Here is a 14080-nt window from a genome sequence, read left to right on the forward strand (position 1 = left end):
GTCACCCCATGAGTAGGAAAAGCTAATGACCAGTGGATCTTTAAAAGGGAGTCAGCTATTCCTCTGCCCCTTCTTTTCCCATCTGAAAAGCCTTGCAAATATCTTTGAGCCTCTCTGTGAAGGGGTCTGGAATGGGCTGGTGTCCTTTCTCTAAACCCAGAAATGATAACCTATGAGCACATGACAGCTAGTACAATGTGTCAGTTTAGGAGAGATTGAAAATGGATATCAGGGCTCTCACTAACTCATGTGTGTTTCTTTTATGAACATAAATGACCAAACATCAATCCTGAGGTGAATGTGGTCAGGCTTGTCACTCAGTAAATAAACACTTACCAAACAACTAATATATGTTAGTGCTAGGCCCTGGGGATGATAAAAAAAAAGCAAAACACAGTCCTTGATCTCAAGGACCCCAAAATCTAATGGAGGGGTCAGGATGCAAACAACTATGTACAAACAAGATATATTCAGAATAAATTGGAGTCAATCAATAGAAAGAAGACACTAGAATTAAGGGGGTCAGGAAAGGCTTCCTTTAGAAGATAAAATTTTAGTGAGATTTGAAGGATTCCAGGGTAGCCTGGAGGCAAAGGGAGAACATTCCAAGCATGAGGGTCAGGTAATGAAAATGTCTAGAGTTGGGAGAGGGAGTGTCTTCTTGTATGAAGAACATCAAGGAGTCCAGTATAACTGGATCAAAGAGTATGTTGCAAGGGAGGCAGGTTAAAGTGTAAAAAGGCTGGAAAGATAGGGGGTAGGTTACAAGGGGCTTTGAATGCTAAACAGATGATTTTATATTTGATCTTGGAGTGATAAACTATTACAGTATATTGAGTAGGGATAGATATGGGATGCTAGCTTATAGGAATGAATGGATCAAGTGAGGTTTTTTTGAGAATGGGGGAGACATGGGCATGTTTGTAGGCAGCACAAATAATAGCCAGTAGACAAAAAGAGACTGAAAATAAGTGAGAGAATGGAGATAAAACAGGAGTGAATCTGCTGAAGAGGATGGAATAGTATCACTTGTACATGTAGAGGGATTTGCCTTGACAAGAAGAAATACCTCATTATGTGAGATAAGGATGAAGGCAGAAATTGTGGCAAAAGGCATCCGGAAGATCTGAGTTGGGGAGGAAGAGAGAACAGAAAGCTCTTGGCAAGTGACATCAATTTTTTTCAGTGAAATATGGAACAAGGTTCTCAGCTGAGAGTGTTAGAGGAAGGTCCAAGGAGGGATGAAAAGGTTTAGAAAAGAAGTTGTGCAAACTGGACAGCAAGTCAGTTAGGAGGTATAAAAGGATTGCCTTGCAGCAGTGAGACCCCCGTTCGGGTTATATAACATAAATTTATAATGGATTCAGTCAACATGGTTTCATGATTTTCTCCAGTTTTGTTTAGCAGTACATGAGTAAAGGCAAAGTCAGTGGATAATAGGAGTAATTCAGGAAAAAGGCTTGGCAGAGCAAGATTAGCAATTGAATTAGGAAGCAAAGAATTTAAGAGAAAGGGACAGCATAGGGTTGAGGTGATTCACTCAGGGGTCAAGGTGGGAAGGGAGAAAATTATAGCCAGTTCTAGCATGATGGCTTGGGAAAGAAGCAAGGGGTGGAGAAATTAGAGGTCATGGTGAACATTAGGAGAAGTATTTAGGGTTGAAGGGTGGAGAGAGAGGTGGAATGACCACAGATTTTAATCAGATAAGAGAATTTAAAGGTTCATAAACATAAAAGTAGAGAATTTGTGGGTGATAGCAAGACCAAGAGTATAACCATCTCTGTATGTGGCTGAGATGGGGTAGAGAAGCAGGTCATGGGAAATGAGCAAGTTGAAGAACTAGGAGATAAAGGTGTGTGAGGGACTATCAATATATATGCTGAAGTCCTCTAGTTTCAGGGCAGGAGTTAGGGAGGAGAGAAAGACTATGGTAATGAACTCATTAAGGGAAGCAGAGGAATGAATCAGAAGTCAATACACAACAGCTATCAGAATTTACTGAGGGGTTACAGAGTGACAGAAGTAGAGAGAAGTAGAGAGAGAAGCTGAAAGTGGCAGTGAAGAGCAAGGAGTATTCTATCTACCCTAACTTGACTACAGAGTTGGTGAAAATGAGAGAGTGAGTAACCAGTGGTGGAAAGGGTAGCCAGGGAGATTATGTTGTAAGAAGGAGGCCAGATCTCAATGAAAACCAGAAGATGAAAAGAGTAGGAAAGGAAAATATTCAAGATGAAAGTAAGTGTGTTATCTATAGATCATGTATTCCAGAGAGCACAACAGAGGGTGTGGGTAGCTTCAGCATGTGACATTGTGGAGGGAGGGAGGGATTAGAGGGACAAGAATAAGAGAGTGAGCAGTGGAGGATGGAGAATGGGTTTTGTATAATGACAGCCAGGGGTTCAGGACTCTGAGATCAGGGGCTCATTAATCATTATTGAATGAGTTCAGGAGGATTAATTAATATCACTAGGGGTTCAGCCTCCAGGTAGTCTCTTCTGAGGAGGTTAGGCAGTTCAGGAAATTTCCCAGTGAGGGAAAATGATATAATAGTATATCTCTTTTATCCCTATAAGCAGGTAAGACCAGCATACAAGTGTATGGAACAGGAACAAATGGTGTTTCTCCAACCCCACCAGACAAGAAGGGTCCCCAGCAAATGGGAAGAGAACACTCCGGAGGACTGTGTAGTTGAAGGAAGCCTAATAAATTAAAGAGGTCAGGAGATGCTGAGTTTTCAATCTGTCTGAAAGGTGCCCTTTCTACAACCACTCTGATACTTCTTGAAGGGTAAGACTTCAGTGAACAGGAGGATAAACCCAAATCATGGTCTAGTTTGACAGAAAATAGGGATTTTGAGGGAGGTAGTGCAGAGCTGAGGCCAAATGTAAAACGTCTATTCAGCATTCCCACAAACTCCTTCAGGTTCTAATATTTAGGTCTCAACCTTCTGATAGTGCATAACACTTTATTGTTCAGTCATTCAGCTGTGTGTGACTCTTTGTGACCCCACAGACACTGCTTGCCTATACTGTCCATGGGGCTTTCTAGGCAAAGATACTGGAATGGTTTCCCATTTCCTTCTCCTAAGGATTAAGGCAAACATAGGTTAAGTTGTTGTTGTTGCTGCTGTTGTTGTGTTTGTCCTTTGTTCTCAAAGAGGACCATGACATCAGGAAAATGATGACGTGACTTGCAGTTGACTTTGATTTGAATGAGGGAGGGCTGTGCTAGGTCACCAGCCTCACTTTCTCCTCCAGAGCTATCTGGAGTGACCAGATATTCATCAGGATGCCTGGAGATGACCCAGGATGCAACGGGGGACCCTGACCCTTTCAGGCTGAGACCTTTTCATGTACTCACTTAGAGTGCGGAAACACCCATTCAGTGAATAGTCTTCTTTAAGAAGTGAGTCGAGGGAGGCCCCTACTTACCCAGAGTTACGCAGTTGTCTGAGGCCAAATTTGAACTCAGATCTTCCTGACTTCAGGCCCAGCCATCTAGCTGCCCCAATGCATAACACTAGTTATAAATAATGTTATAGTAGTTATAACTACTTGTAGTAGTTATGTTAGTTTATTCTGTTTTAAGTCTCTGCCAGTGTATGCTTGTGAGTCATCTATAATCAGCATTTAGTTTGTGTGGTGGAAATAAAATAGCTGTCCTATACCTGAATCATATTATACATTGAGTGCTTTACTACTACTCTTTGGGGAGACCCTACACATGAACCAAACCTAAGTTTTAAGTAAATTTCCTCAATTGTCCAGAACAGAGGTATAAAATGCCAAAGAGTACAAGTAATCCTTCTTTTTAGAGTCCTGGTGCCCCTAGGACTGAACTCAATCATCACATTCATTGGTTAAGAATAAGGGGAAAGCCATAATTGGAGAGAGAGAAAGGACACAACACTCCATCCCCTTTGAACCCACCTTGCAATTCTTACTGGTAAGCTAGTATATTTAATTTATCAGGAAATTTCTTTGACAGCTAATTAGGAGTATGACTTCAATGGAATGAAAATTTTGTTTGGGCAGTGGGGGAGGGAGATAGAATGGCAAAGATATTGAGAAGGGACAGATAATTTAGGAACATGAATTATTGCCTAGTGTTAGCAGATCCAGATCTTGTCCATACTTTGTATCTTCCCAAGTGTCTCCCATAGTAATCTACCTAAAGGAGGGCTAGAAGAAAACTAGGTATACAAGAGACCAGGCAGTATCCAAGAAGGCATATTGTGGAGAAGGAATCTCAAGATGATGAAGAGGAGCAAAGAAATAGAAAACGCGAAAGTGTCAACGACAAATATTATCTATTTCACCATTTTGCTTATGATTAGCCATTTTTCTGAATAAGAGAATAGTAATCATAGCTAGCATTTATATGGCGCTTTAAGGTTTGCAAAGCACTTCACAAATACTATCTCATTTTATCATTACAACCCTGAGAAGTAGGTTGTTACTGTTTAATGGATGTGGATACTGAGGCAAACAGAGATTAAGTTATTCGTCCAGGTTCACATAGCTACTGAATTATCTGAGATCACATTTGAACTCAGATTTTCCCCATTCCAGGCCCAGTGTTCTATTCATTGTGCCTGAGAATAGCTGAGAATTTGACTGAATTACAGTCTTGGACCATATAGGAAAGGTTTCATATTTGAAGGCAACTTTCCATGATTTCTGAAGAGATGACAAGACTGGATAAAAGCTAGACATTCAATAATAACCACAATCTAATGGAATGGATGACAGACTGGAACTTAATTCTTTGGAAGGTAACAACATAAAATAAAATCTTATTTTTCTAATTAAGGTTATAAATGGTTTTGCCTATAGAGAGATGATATAGGAGGTTTCTGAAAATTGCCTTCCAAACTTATGGTTTCTAAAAATAAATGCAGTTCACCTGATGCTTTTGGAGAACAGTTTAAACAGGGCTTTAAATACGTATCAATAGACAAAAGATCTGTGAATGACCTAGTAGGGTAAGTTTCCCCACAATTGTGGATCTCAACATATCTGTGACTTAGTAGATATACCCTAGTTGCTGCTTAAGATACACAGAGGTGAAAAATTTGAATCCATTTCTTCCTGACTCCAAGTCTAGCATTCTACTCATGACATTGTGCTACCTAGGGATTTTATACATAGGAGAGCAGTTGCCTCACTGGTGATCTCTTTGAAGTCAGCCCATGATTCACTTAAGAACAGAAACAGTAAATTCTACCTTTTAAGGAAGCACAAAATGATCAGCATACACAGTTATTTATTTCTATCACTACTTTTGATTAATGGAGCTTTGAATCAGTTGCCCTAGCAAGGGACGAAAATAGGCTAAAAGCTTCCTTAGTCAGCCCCTACTTGCTAAGTGGAATGAAAGGGCAAGTCACAGACAACATCAGTTTACAGGGGTAGGAAATCTATGGCCTCGAGGCCATGTATGGTTTTCTAGGTCCTCGGGTGTGGCCTTTTGACTGAGTCCATGTTTTACAGAACAAATCTTTTTATTAAGGAGATTTGTTCAGTGAAGTTTGGATGCAGTCAAAAGGCTGCACTTGAAGACCTAGGGGGCCACATGTGGCCTCAAGGACAAAGGTCTCACACTCCTGGTTTAGAATATAAACTTGTTTGAAAAATCTGGTGAAAGATTAGGAACGATAATGCTTCATAAAGCAATGAGAAACAGTACAGGAACAAACAAGTTTAAAGAACATTTCATAAGAGACCTATGAGCTAAGTCATTCCTATAGTATTCAAGGATAAAAGTAGTCCATCAGTTAATCAACAAGCACCTACTATGTGCCAGGTGCTGTGCTAAGTGCTGGAGATACAAAGAAGGATAAAAGAGAGCCCCTGCTCCCAAGGACCTCAGACTGAAGGGGAAGACAACGAGCAAATAATGCCGTACAATCAAACTAGCTGCAGGATAAATTGGAAATAACCAAGAGAAGGAGAGCATTAGAATTAAGGGGGATCTAGAGAGGATACCTGTACAAGGCAGAGTTTTAGCTGGGACTTGATAGAAGCTAGGGAAGCCAGGAGGGAGATATAAGGAGGAAGAGAATTTCAGGTAAGGGGGAACAGCCAGTGAAAATGCCTAGGGCTAGAGGTCAGTGTCACTGAATCAAAGAGTATGTGGTACATCCAGAAAAAGAACTATGAAGTCTGAATGCAAATTGAAGTATACTATTTACTCTCCCTTTTTTGTTTCTTCCTTCTCAAGATTCCTCCCATTGGCTCTAATTCTTCTTTACAACATGACTAATTTGAAAATATGTTTAATATGAATGTATATATAGAACCTATATCAAACTGTATGCCGTCTTGGGGAGGGGAAAGGAGAAGAAAGGAGATAAAATTTAATACTCAAAGTCTTGTGGAAGTGAATGTTGAAAACTAAAAATTAATTAGTTTTTAAAAAAGAGTTATGTGGTGGGTCAGGGTGGGGGAGAAGTGCAAGGTATGAGAAGATTGGAAATGGGGGAGTTATAAAGAGCTTTGAATGCCAAACAGATGATTTTATACTTGATCCTAGAGGTAAAAAGGAGCCACTGGAGTTACTGACTAGGGTGGTGACATGGTCAGACTTGGCCTTTAGAAAGATCAATTTGACAGCTGAGAGGAGGATGGACTGGATTGGAGAGAGAATAAGGCAGAGAAACCTACTAGAAAATTATTTCAAGAGTCCAGGCAAAAATTATGAAGGTCTGTAGTATCATAGGAGAAAAGGGGGAATATTCAAGAAATGAGATGTTATGAAGAGATTGGATGTGGGGAGTAAGAGTGAAAGAATGATGGCCTAGTTTTCAAGTCTGAGGGACTAGGAGTTTGGTAGTTCCCTCGACAGCAATAGGGAAGTTACAAAAAGAGGAGGGATCAGGGGAGGGGATAATGAGTTCAGTTTTTTATATTATGAGCTTAGAGTATCTATGGGACATCTAGTATGAGATGTCCAATGGCCAGTTAGAGGTATGATTATAGAGGTTAGAAGAGAAATTAGGATTGGACAAATTAGTTCTCAGAATTCTTGGCATAGAGATGATTGTTGAATCCATGGGAGCTACTGAGATCACCAAATGAAATAATATAGAGAAAGAAGAGAAGAGGAAGTAGAAGGAAGACAATAAACCGACAAAAGATGCAAAAACTGGAAAAAAATTCACAACAAATTCTTGGAACTCTAATTTCACACTTGTGGAAATGTCATTGAAGAAATCAAAAATGGGAAAAGCAGCTTGGACTACAAAGGGATGGTCCACACTGGAGGCAGCATGATGTTGAGCATCTTGAAGCATTGGTTCTCAAGGTATCTAAAGGAGGATAAGATATTGAAGCTGTGGGGGAAAAGACTCAGACCCTATTATTACCCCAAAAAAGATAACCAGAAGACTATCAATAACTACAAACCCATATGCCTACTTTCCCATCTATGAAATTTTATGGGAATAATTTATACTTGTATAATGAGCATCCTTATTGTAGTTATTAAAAGAAACCAAGAAAAATTTTGCAAGTATTATATCAGAAAAATAATCACATTTTTACCATAACACGATTGACCAAAAAATAAAAAAAGAATACACGATCCCATTTTACTTATTGCTTTCAGACTATAAAAAGTATCTTATTTGGTAAAGCAAAAGTATTTTTGCTTTATGTAACTGCTATCCAACAAAATTTCTGCCATGTGTATCATTGAAAGATACAATAGATTAAAAAAAAACCTTTGCAAGCCCTCTGATCATTAGTGTCAAGTGAGGCACAAATTATACAGACATAGGCTCCCTAAAAGTGTCCAACTAGGCTCCAAGTTGAAGAATTCATGGTGAAGTCCTCCAGATGTTGCTGTCTGTGGATTTCATTATGCTGACTGTATCTAGCTGATGTTGCTGTTTGTGGATTTCATTATGCTGAATGGATCTAGCTGATCACTATGAATTCAAAGGATAACTGATGATCAAGCCCCAGCATACTGAGTGAAATTCCTGAGGTAACCTTATAGGAGACATAGACAAGAATGGTAGACTTGCATAAATTGTCATTTATATCCACATCAGTGAAATCACAGATCAGATGCAGTCTAGGTCTATTGAAGCTACATTAAAACAAATTGTGGATGCTATCTATTACATGACTAACTTGTACCATTCTGTTAGAAAACTTGAATTCCTTGAATTCCTAATAACAACTACTTTTATTTGTTATGAGTAAGCAAAAGTAACCTATGAGTAACCAAAACATCATTTTGTCATCAGCACTCATATGTTCAGGATGCTGAAGTGAACAGTTTATTTTTAAAACAAACAAAAAAATCTGCAGCACAAAGAGATTTTTTTAAAAAAATTAACTTGGAGATCCAAGTTTCTCAATTCCCATTTTGCTATGCTAAAGGCTATACAATGAGACAATATTGATGACGAATATAATCTGCCAACAATCTTTATCTTTAGGAAAAAAATAAATTTAAAAATGAATAATGGAGATATAAGTATTAGCAATGTCAAATATAAAAGAGGAAAAGGGCAAAATATCACAAGCAACATACCTCTATGATTAACAGGGTCCTTAGCTACATATGCAACATAATCTGTTGTATCCTGGAAGAAAAAATAGGTACATTTTCAATAAAGAAGGAAAGAGGGAAAAAGAGAAGGGAAGGGAAAAAGAGAGGAGAGAGAAAAGAAACAGAGGGAGGAAGGAAGGAAGGAAGGAAGGAAGGAAGGAAGGAAGGAAGGAAGGAAGGAAGGAAGGAAGGAAGGAAGGAAGGAAGGAAGGAAGGAAGGAAGGAAGGAAGGAAGGAAGGAAAGAAGGAAAGGAGGGAGGGAGGGAGGAAGGGAGGGAGGGAGGAAAGGAATGAAGGAAGGATTTCCTTGCAAAGAGCATTTTTTCCTCAAATAATTAAACCAATTAGGGGAACAGCTGGCAAATGCTTCCCATCTCCCTTTTATGAAACTTCTTTCACAAATGTTATTGTTCAAACTAGCAATGAAGCACTCTTGTTTCCTATAACTGAAACTTTGCTTTGTCCCTTGGTGTTTTTGCCCTAGCTTCCTCTCCATGGGGAAAGGGGACATAATTTCAGGAAGGCCTCTCAACAATGCTACAGAAAATGACTGCAATAAATGTGAAGGCATAAAGCAGGGGAAGGGGGAGGAATCTATTCTGTCTGCCACTGAAACGATTAAAATATTCATTGGACAAGTTAAAATTGTTCCCAAGACCCACTGAGGTGGTGAAGAAGGCATAAGAATCAATTAGAAAATTAAATATTGTAGCTCTTATGAGCCTTGTCAGAAAATTTTTTTGAATGTTGTAGCCTTTCCCTGTCCAACAGTCTATCTAATTCCTGAGCCATACCACCTCCTCCTACCTGGTTTCCTCTTCTTTCTGCATTGCCCATTATCTGGTAGCTCCTATAACTTGAAATTTCTATACTTGTAACATTCTAAACGAGATACTTCCAATTTCCTAATATATCAGGGGTGAGAAACCAATCAGACTTGTCTAAATAGAACATTTTTCCTACCTATAAAACAGCCAGGTTTCTCTGATCTGGGTCAACTAGGTGGCGAAGTAGATAGAGCACTTGGGTCTACAGCCAAGAAGACCTGAGTGCAAATCCAGCCTCAGACACTTAATATGCCCCCAGGCAAATTGCTTAACCTCTCTCTGCCTCAGTTTCCTCATCTCTAAAATAGAGCATATACCTCTCAGGGTTGTTGTGAGGCTCAAATGAGTTAATAATTGTAAAGCAACTAGAGTACCTGGCATATTGTAAGTTCTATATAAATGTTAGCTATTATTATAACTATTATCTTGTTCACACTGATCAAGCTGCCTTGACCCTGAATCTGTTTGAGTTAACTTGAAACATGGACTCAGGAGTCCCAGTGAGAACTCAGTATTTCCAAAGTCCTGGGAGAAGCTCCTCACTAGATCATGTGAATTCTCATTTCCTGTGATGTCCTGAAGACCATTATACCCAAGGCTATCTGATAAAATCCTTGGTTACCCTCCCCTGACTCATTCCAGTCCTGCTTTGGAGGTGTTCCCCCTAGTACCAGCATGTCAGAGTTGGTGGGTTGCCCTTCTCATGTCCCTGCCTCATTCTTCCTTGGGTATCTCCAGTTAAGGCAAATAGGCTTCCTTTTGGGACTGGCCAAATACAGAATTGACTAGCTTCTCTAATTCCTCTACAAAGCAACTTTTAATCCCAGCAATGGAACCTGATATTGCCTAAGAAAATATATCTTTATCACCAACGTATTCTCAATCATTGAAGAGTTGATCAGAAAGTCTGCCCAGCCCCTTTGCCTTTCCTTCCTTCTAGCGATAACATTGGAGATGTAAGGAGAAAGGAGTGAAACTCCGATCAGACAATCTGGTTTCATTACCAGTTACCATAACAAATGTGAAAGGGATCTGAAACTGTTTACTAAAACAAAGATTTGAAATTATTATCCATATTGCTTCTAGAATCATAGACATTTAGATGTGGAAGGGATATTAAACATGATCTAATCCAACCCTTTTAATTTCCTCAGAGGAAAATGAGGTGCAAAGAACTTAAGTCACGTGTCTCAGATCATTAGATGATAAGTAGCTGAATCTGCTTTAGAAGCCAAACTTATTGATCCCAAGTCCAATGGACTTTCTACTCCATTATTAGAAATTATTACAAATTTTAGTACAAATAAATTTTTATTACAAATACCTTCATAGAAGCCACTGCAGATTCCACAGATATAAGGTTCCCCCTCCCTCCCAAAGTAGACGGATGAAGAGCAGCCTATCTGGCTATATAACAAGCATTTAAAAAAAAGTTTGGGGCAGCTAGGTGGTGCAGTGAGTAGAGCACTGGCCCTGAAGTCGGGAGGACCTGAGTTCGAATTCGGCCTCAGACACTTGACACACTTACTAGCTGTGTGACCTTGGGCAAGTCACTTAACCCCAATTGCCCTGCCTTCCCTCCTGCAAAAAAAAAAGTGTTCTATGTGTAATAGGGGTAAGCCTATATTTCCCAGCATGCTGTGTGGTCAAGCCTGACAGAGCAGGAGACTATCTGTGGCACTGGGTGATTCTATTACAAGAAGTCTGCATGGGGAAACACAATAGGTCAAGAAAGCAATGAAGATCATAGAAAATTGGAGTAATACAAAAGTACCACTTAAAGACTCAAGACGGGAGAAGGACAAGAGTTGATTTGATTTTCAAGAAAAGGAAAGAGAACAGTGTCTGCAAAAAATAGGCCAATTACCTTGACTTCAATTTGGGGAAAGTCCTAGAATGGATCACTACAAACAACTAGACAGGGAAATGGAGATTTTAATAAGCCAATATGGCTTTATCCAGAACAAGTCATGCCAGATGCCATCCACTTCTATTGTTGCAAGGTGACTTAACTAAGTAGAACAGGAGAATGCTGTAGATGCAGTTTGCGTAGATTCTAGCAAAGCATTTGATAAAATCCCTCCTGCTCTTCTTCCAGAGAAGTTGGAGATGCGTTAACAAGTCCTTTTTTCATTTTCAGTACTCACATGCAGCTGATGAGGCTGAGGAAAATCACCAGCTATGTCTCCCCTTCTCCCACCCCACCCCACCCCAGAATGAGTTCATCAGCCTGCTGTGAAAGCTGGAGACCCACCATTTCCCGTTAGTTTCCACATGAATAGTCAGCTTGGGTTTTCTGGGTGCTTAGAGACTCAGTGGAGTTATTTTGATCATACTTTAAAATTAAGAGAGATCGGGAGCCTAGACTTCAAACAGCCTTTCACTAGTGTCAACCACAGCCAATAATAGATTTCACAGGAATAGAGAAGGAAGAGAAAGCAGGGGATGGGGAAAGAGTGCATTCAGATGAAAACAAGGCCATATTTTTGTACCTGGTGGATGGGAGGAGGAAGGGGAGCATTCATGACTCCTTTCATTTCACTGCACAGTTGGATTGGAGATATGGCTTTGCTTTTTTCTTTTTTCTCTTTCGAAATGAACTATTAATGCATTCTATGAAATCCCATAGGGGTCATGAGAAGGACAGGGAGCATTTAAAAGTAAGAGAGCTTCTCAAGATGAAAGAGTGCCCCTGCATAAAGGTTCAAATGACTTCTCTAGTCTATCTATTCTATTAAAGTACAGCATATAAACGAAAATAGAAAAGTCATTCTATCTCCATAGACTCTTTGGAATTACTCAAATAAATCTTTCAAAACCCTGTTATCTATTTTGTATTAAGACAAAGACAATCCTTCTAAGACCTTTGACTCCTCAGCTCAGGTCTTTGAATAAGGTTCAAGAATACTGAGAATGGAGTTCCCTCCAAAAAAAAAAAAGAAAAAGGAAAAAATAGCCAAGAAGTACCTTATCAAACAAATAAAGACAATGTCACATTTGGTTTTACTTTTAGTAACATTAGATACAACTTGTAAAGGAAATATATGTTCTCCATCATTCTTAGAACGAGGAAAAAATATGCTTACCGGATCACCTCCAGAGGCAAAGGAAATAGACTGCATGTGATGATTTGCTATAATCTGTTAGAAACAAGAAATGTAACGTTATTTTCAAATTTACTGAGGACCAATATTCAATAGGAAAAAAAACTAGAAATCTGTTTCATTTCCTAGAAAATTTTAAGTCTCAAAAGATGAAAAAAGAGTATTCCACTCTCAGAATGAAAGACACAAACTGTTACCGTATATAATGCTCTTTTATTGTTAGAAAGGTTTTATTTTTTATTGATAATCCAGCCTCAGTTGGTCTTTTTCACATTGTCTGCCCATTATTCATTGTTCAGCTCTTGGGGAATCAAATACCACAAGTCTAATACTTCTTCCTTATGGCTTCACTTAGCTATTTTAACATAATCTCTTTTTTTTAGTTTATTTATTTTCAGTTTTCAACATTCATTTCCACAAGGTTTTGAATTCCAAATTTTCTCCCCATCTCTCCCTTCCCCCCACCCCGGGACAGCATGCATTCTGATTACCCTTTCCTCCAAACTGCCCTCCCTTCTCTCACCCCCCCCTTCTCTTATCCCTTTCCCTTCTATTTTCCTGTAGGGTAATATAGATTTCTGTACCCTATTGCCTGTATTTCTTATTGCCCAGTTGCATGAAAAACAATTTTTATATTCATTTTTAAAGCTTTGAGTTGCACATTCTCTCCCTCCCTGCCCCCCCCACCCACCCTCATTGAGAAAGTAAGCAATTCGATATAGGCTATACATGTGTAGTCATGCAAAACACTTCCATAACAGTCATGTTGTAAAAGACTAACTATATTTCCCTTTATCCTATGCCACCCTCCATTTATTCTGTTCTCTCCTTTGACTTGTCCTTCCACAAAAGTGTTTGCTTCTGATTACCCCTTCCCCCAATCTGCCATCCCTTCTATTATTCCCCCTCTCTTCTTCCCTTTCCCCCTGCTTTCCTATAGGATAAGATAGATTTCCATACCCAATTAAGTGTGTATGTTATTCCCTCCTTAAGCCAAATCCGATGAGTGTAAGGCTCACTTATTCCCTCTCACCTCCCTCTCTTTCCCCTCCATTGTAAAAACTCTTTCTTGCCTCTTTTATGTGAGATGATTTACTACATTCTACCTCTCCCTTTTTCTTTCTCCCAGTATATTACTCTCAACACTTAATTTTATTTTTTAGATATCATCCCTTCATATTCAGCTCACCCTGTGCCGTGTGTGTGTGTGTGTGTGTGTGTACCCTAATACTGGGAAGGGTCTCATGAGTTACAAATGTCATTTTTCTATGTAGGAATATAAACAGTTCAACTTTAATAAGTGCTTTATGGATTCTCTTTCCTGTTTACCTTTTCATGTTTCTCTTGATTCTTGTATTTGAAAATCAAATTTTCTATTCAGCTTTGGTCTTTTCAACAAGAATGCTTTGAAGTCTTCTATTTCATTGAAATTCCATTTTTCCCCTGAAGTATTATACTCAGTTTTGCTGGGTAGGTGATTCTTGGTTTTAATCTTACCTCCCTTGACCTTTGGAATATCATATTCCAAGCCCTCTGATCCCTTAACATCAAAGCTGCTAAATCTTTTATTATCCTGATTGTGTTTCC

The 14080-nt window shown here is 39.1% G+C and overlaps 1 protein-coding gene across 1 annotated transcript in view; it reads right to left on the reverse strand.

Moving 5' to 3' along the window:
* SHC3 (SHC adaptor protein 3) overlaps positions 1-14080 on the reverse strand; it is a 172268-nt gene that overhangs the window by 56541 nt on the left and 101647 nt on the right. Inside the window, exons 5-6 of the mRNA XM_036742329.1 lie at positions 12476-12529; positions 8545-8596 (exon numbers count right to left, since the gene is read on the reverse strand). Of these exons, the coding sequence (XP_036598224.1) occupies positions 8545-8596; positions 12476-12529 (106 nt within the window). The remainder of the gene's footprint in view (positions 1-8544; positions 8597-12475; positions 12530-14080) is intronic.

The sequence above is a fragment of the Trichosurus vulpecula genome, chromosome 1 (genome assembly GCF_011100635.1).
Source record: "Trichosurus vulpecula isolate mTriVul1 chromosome 1, mTriVul1.pri, whole genome shotgun sequence".
NCBI lineage: Eukaryota > Metazoa > Chordata > Mammalia > Diprotodontia > Phalangeridae > Trichosurus > Trichosurus vulpecula.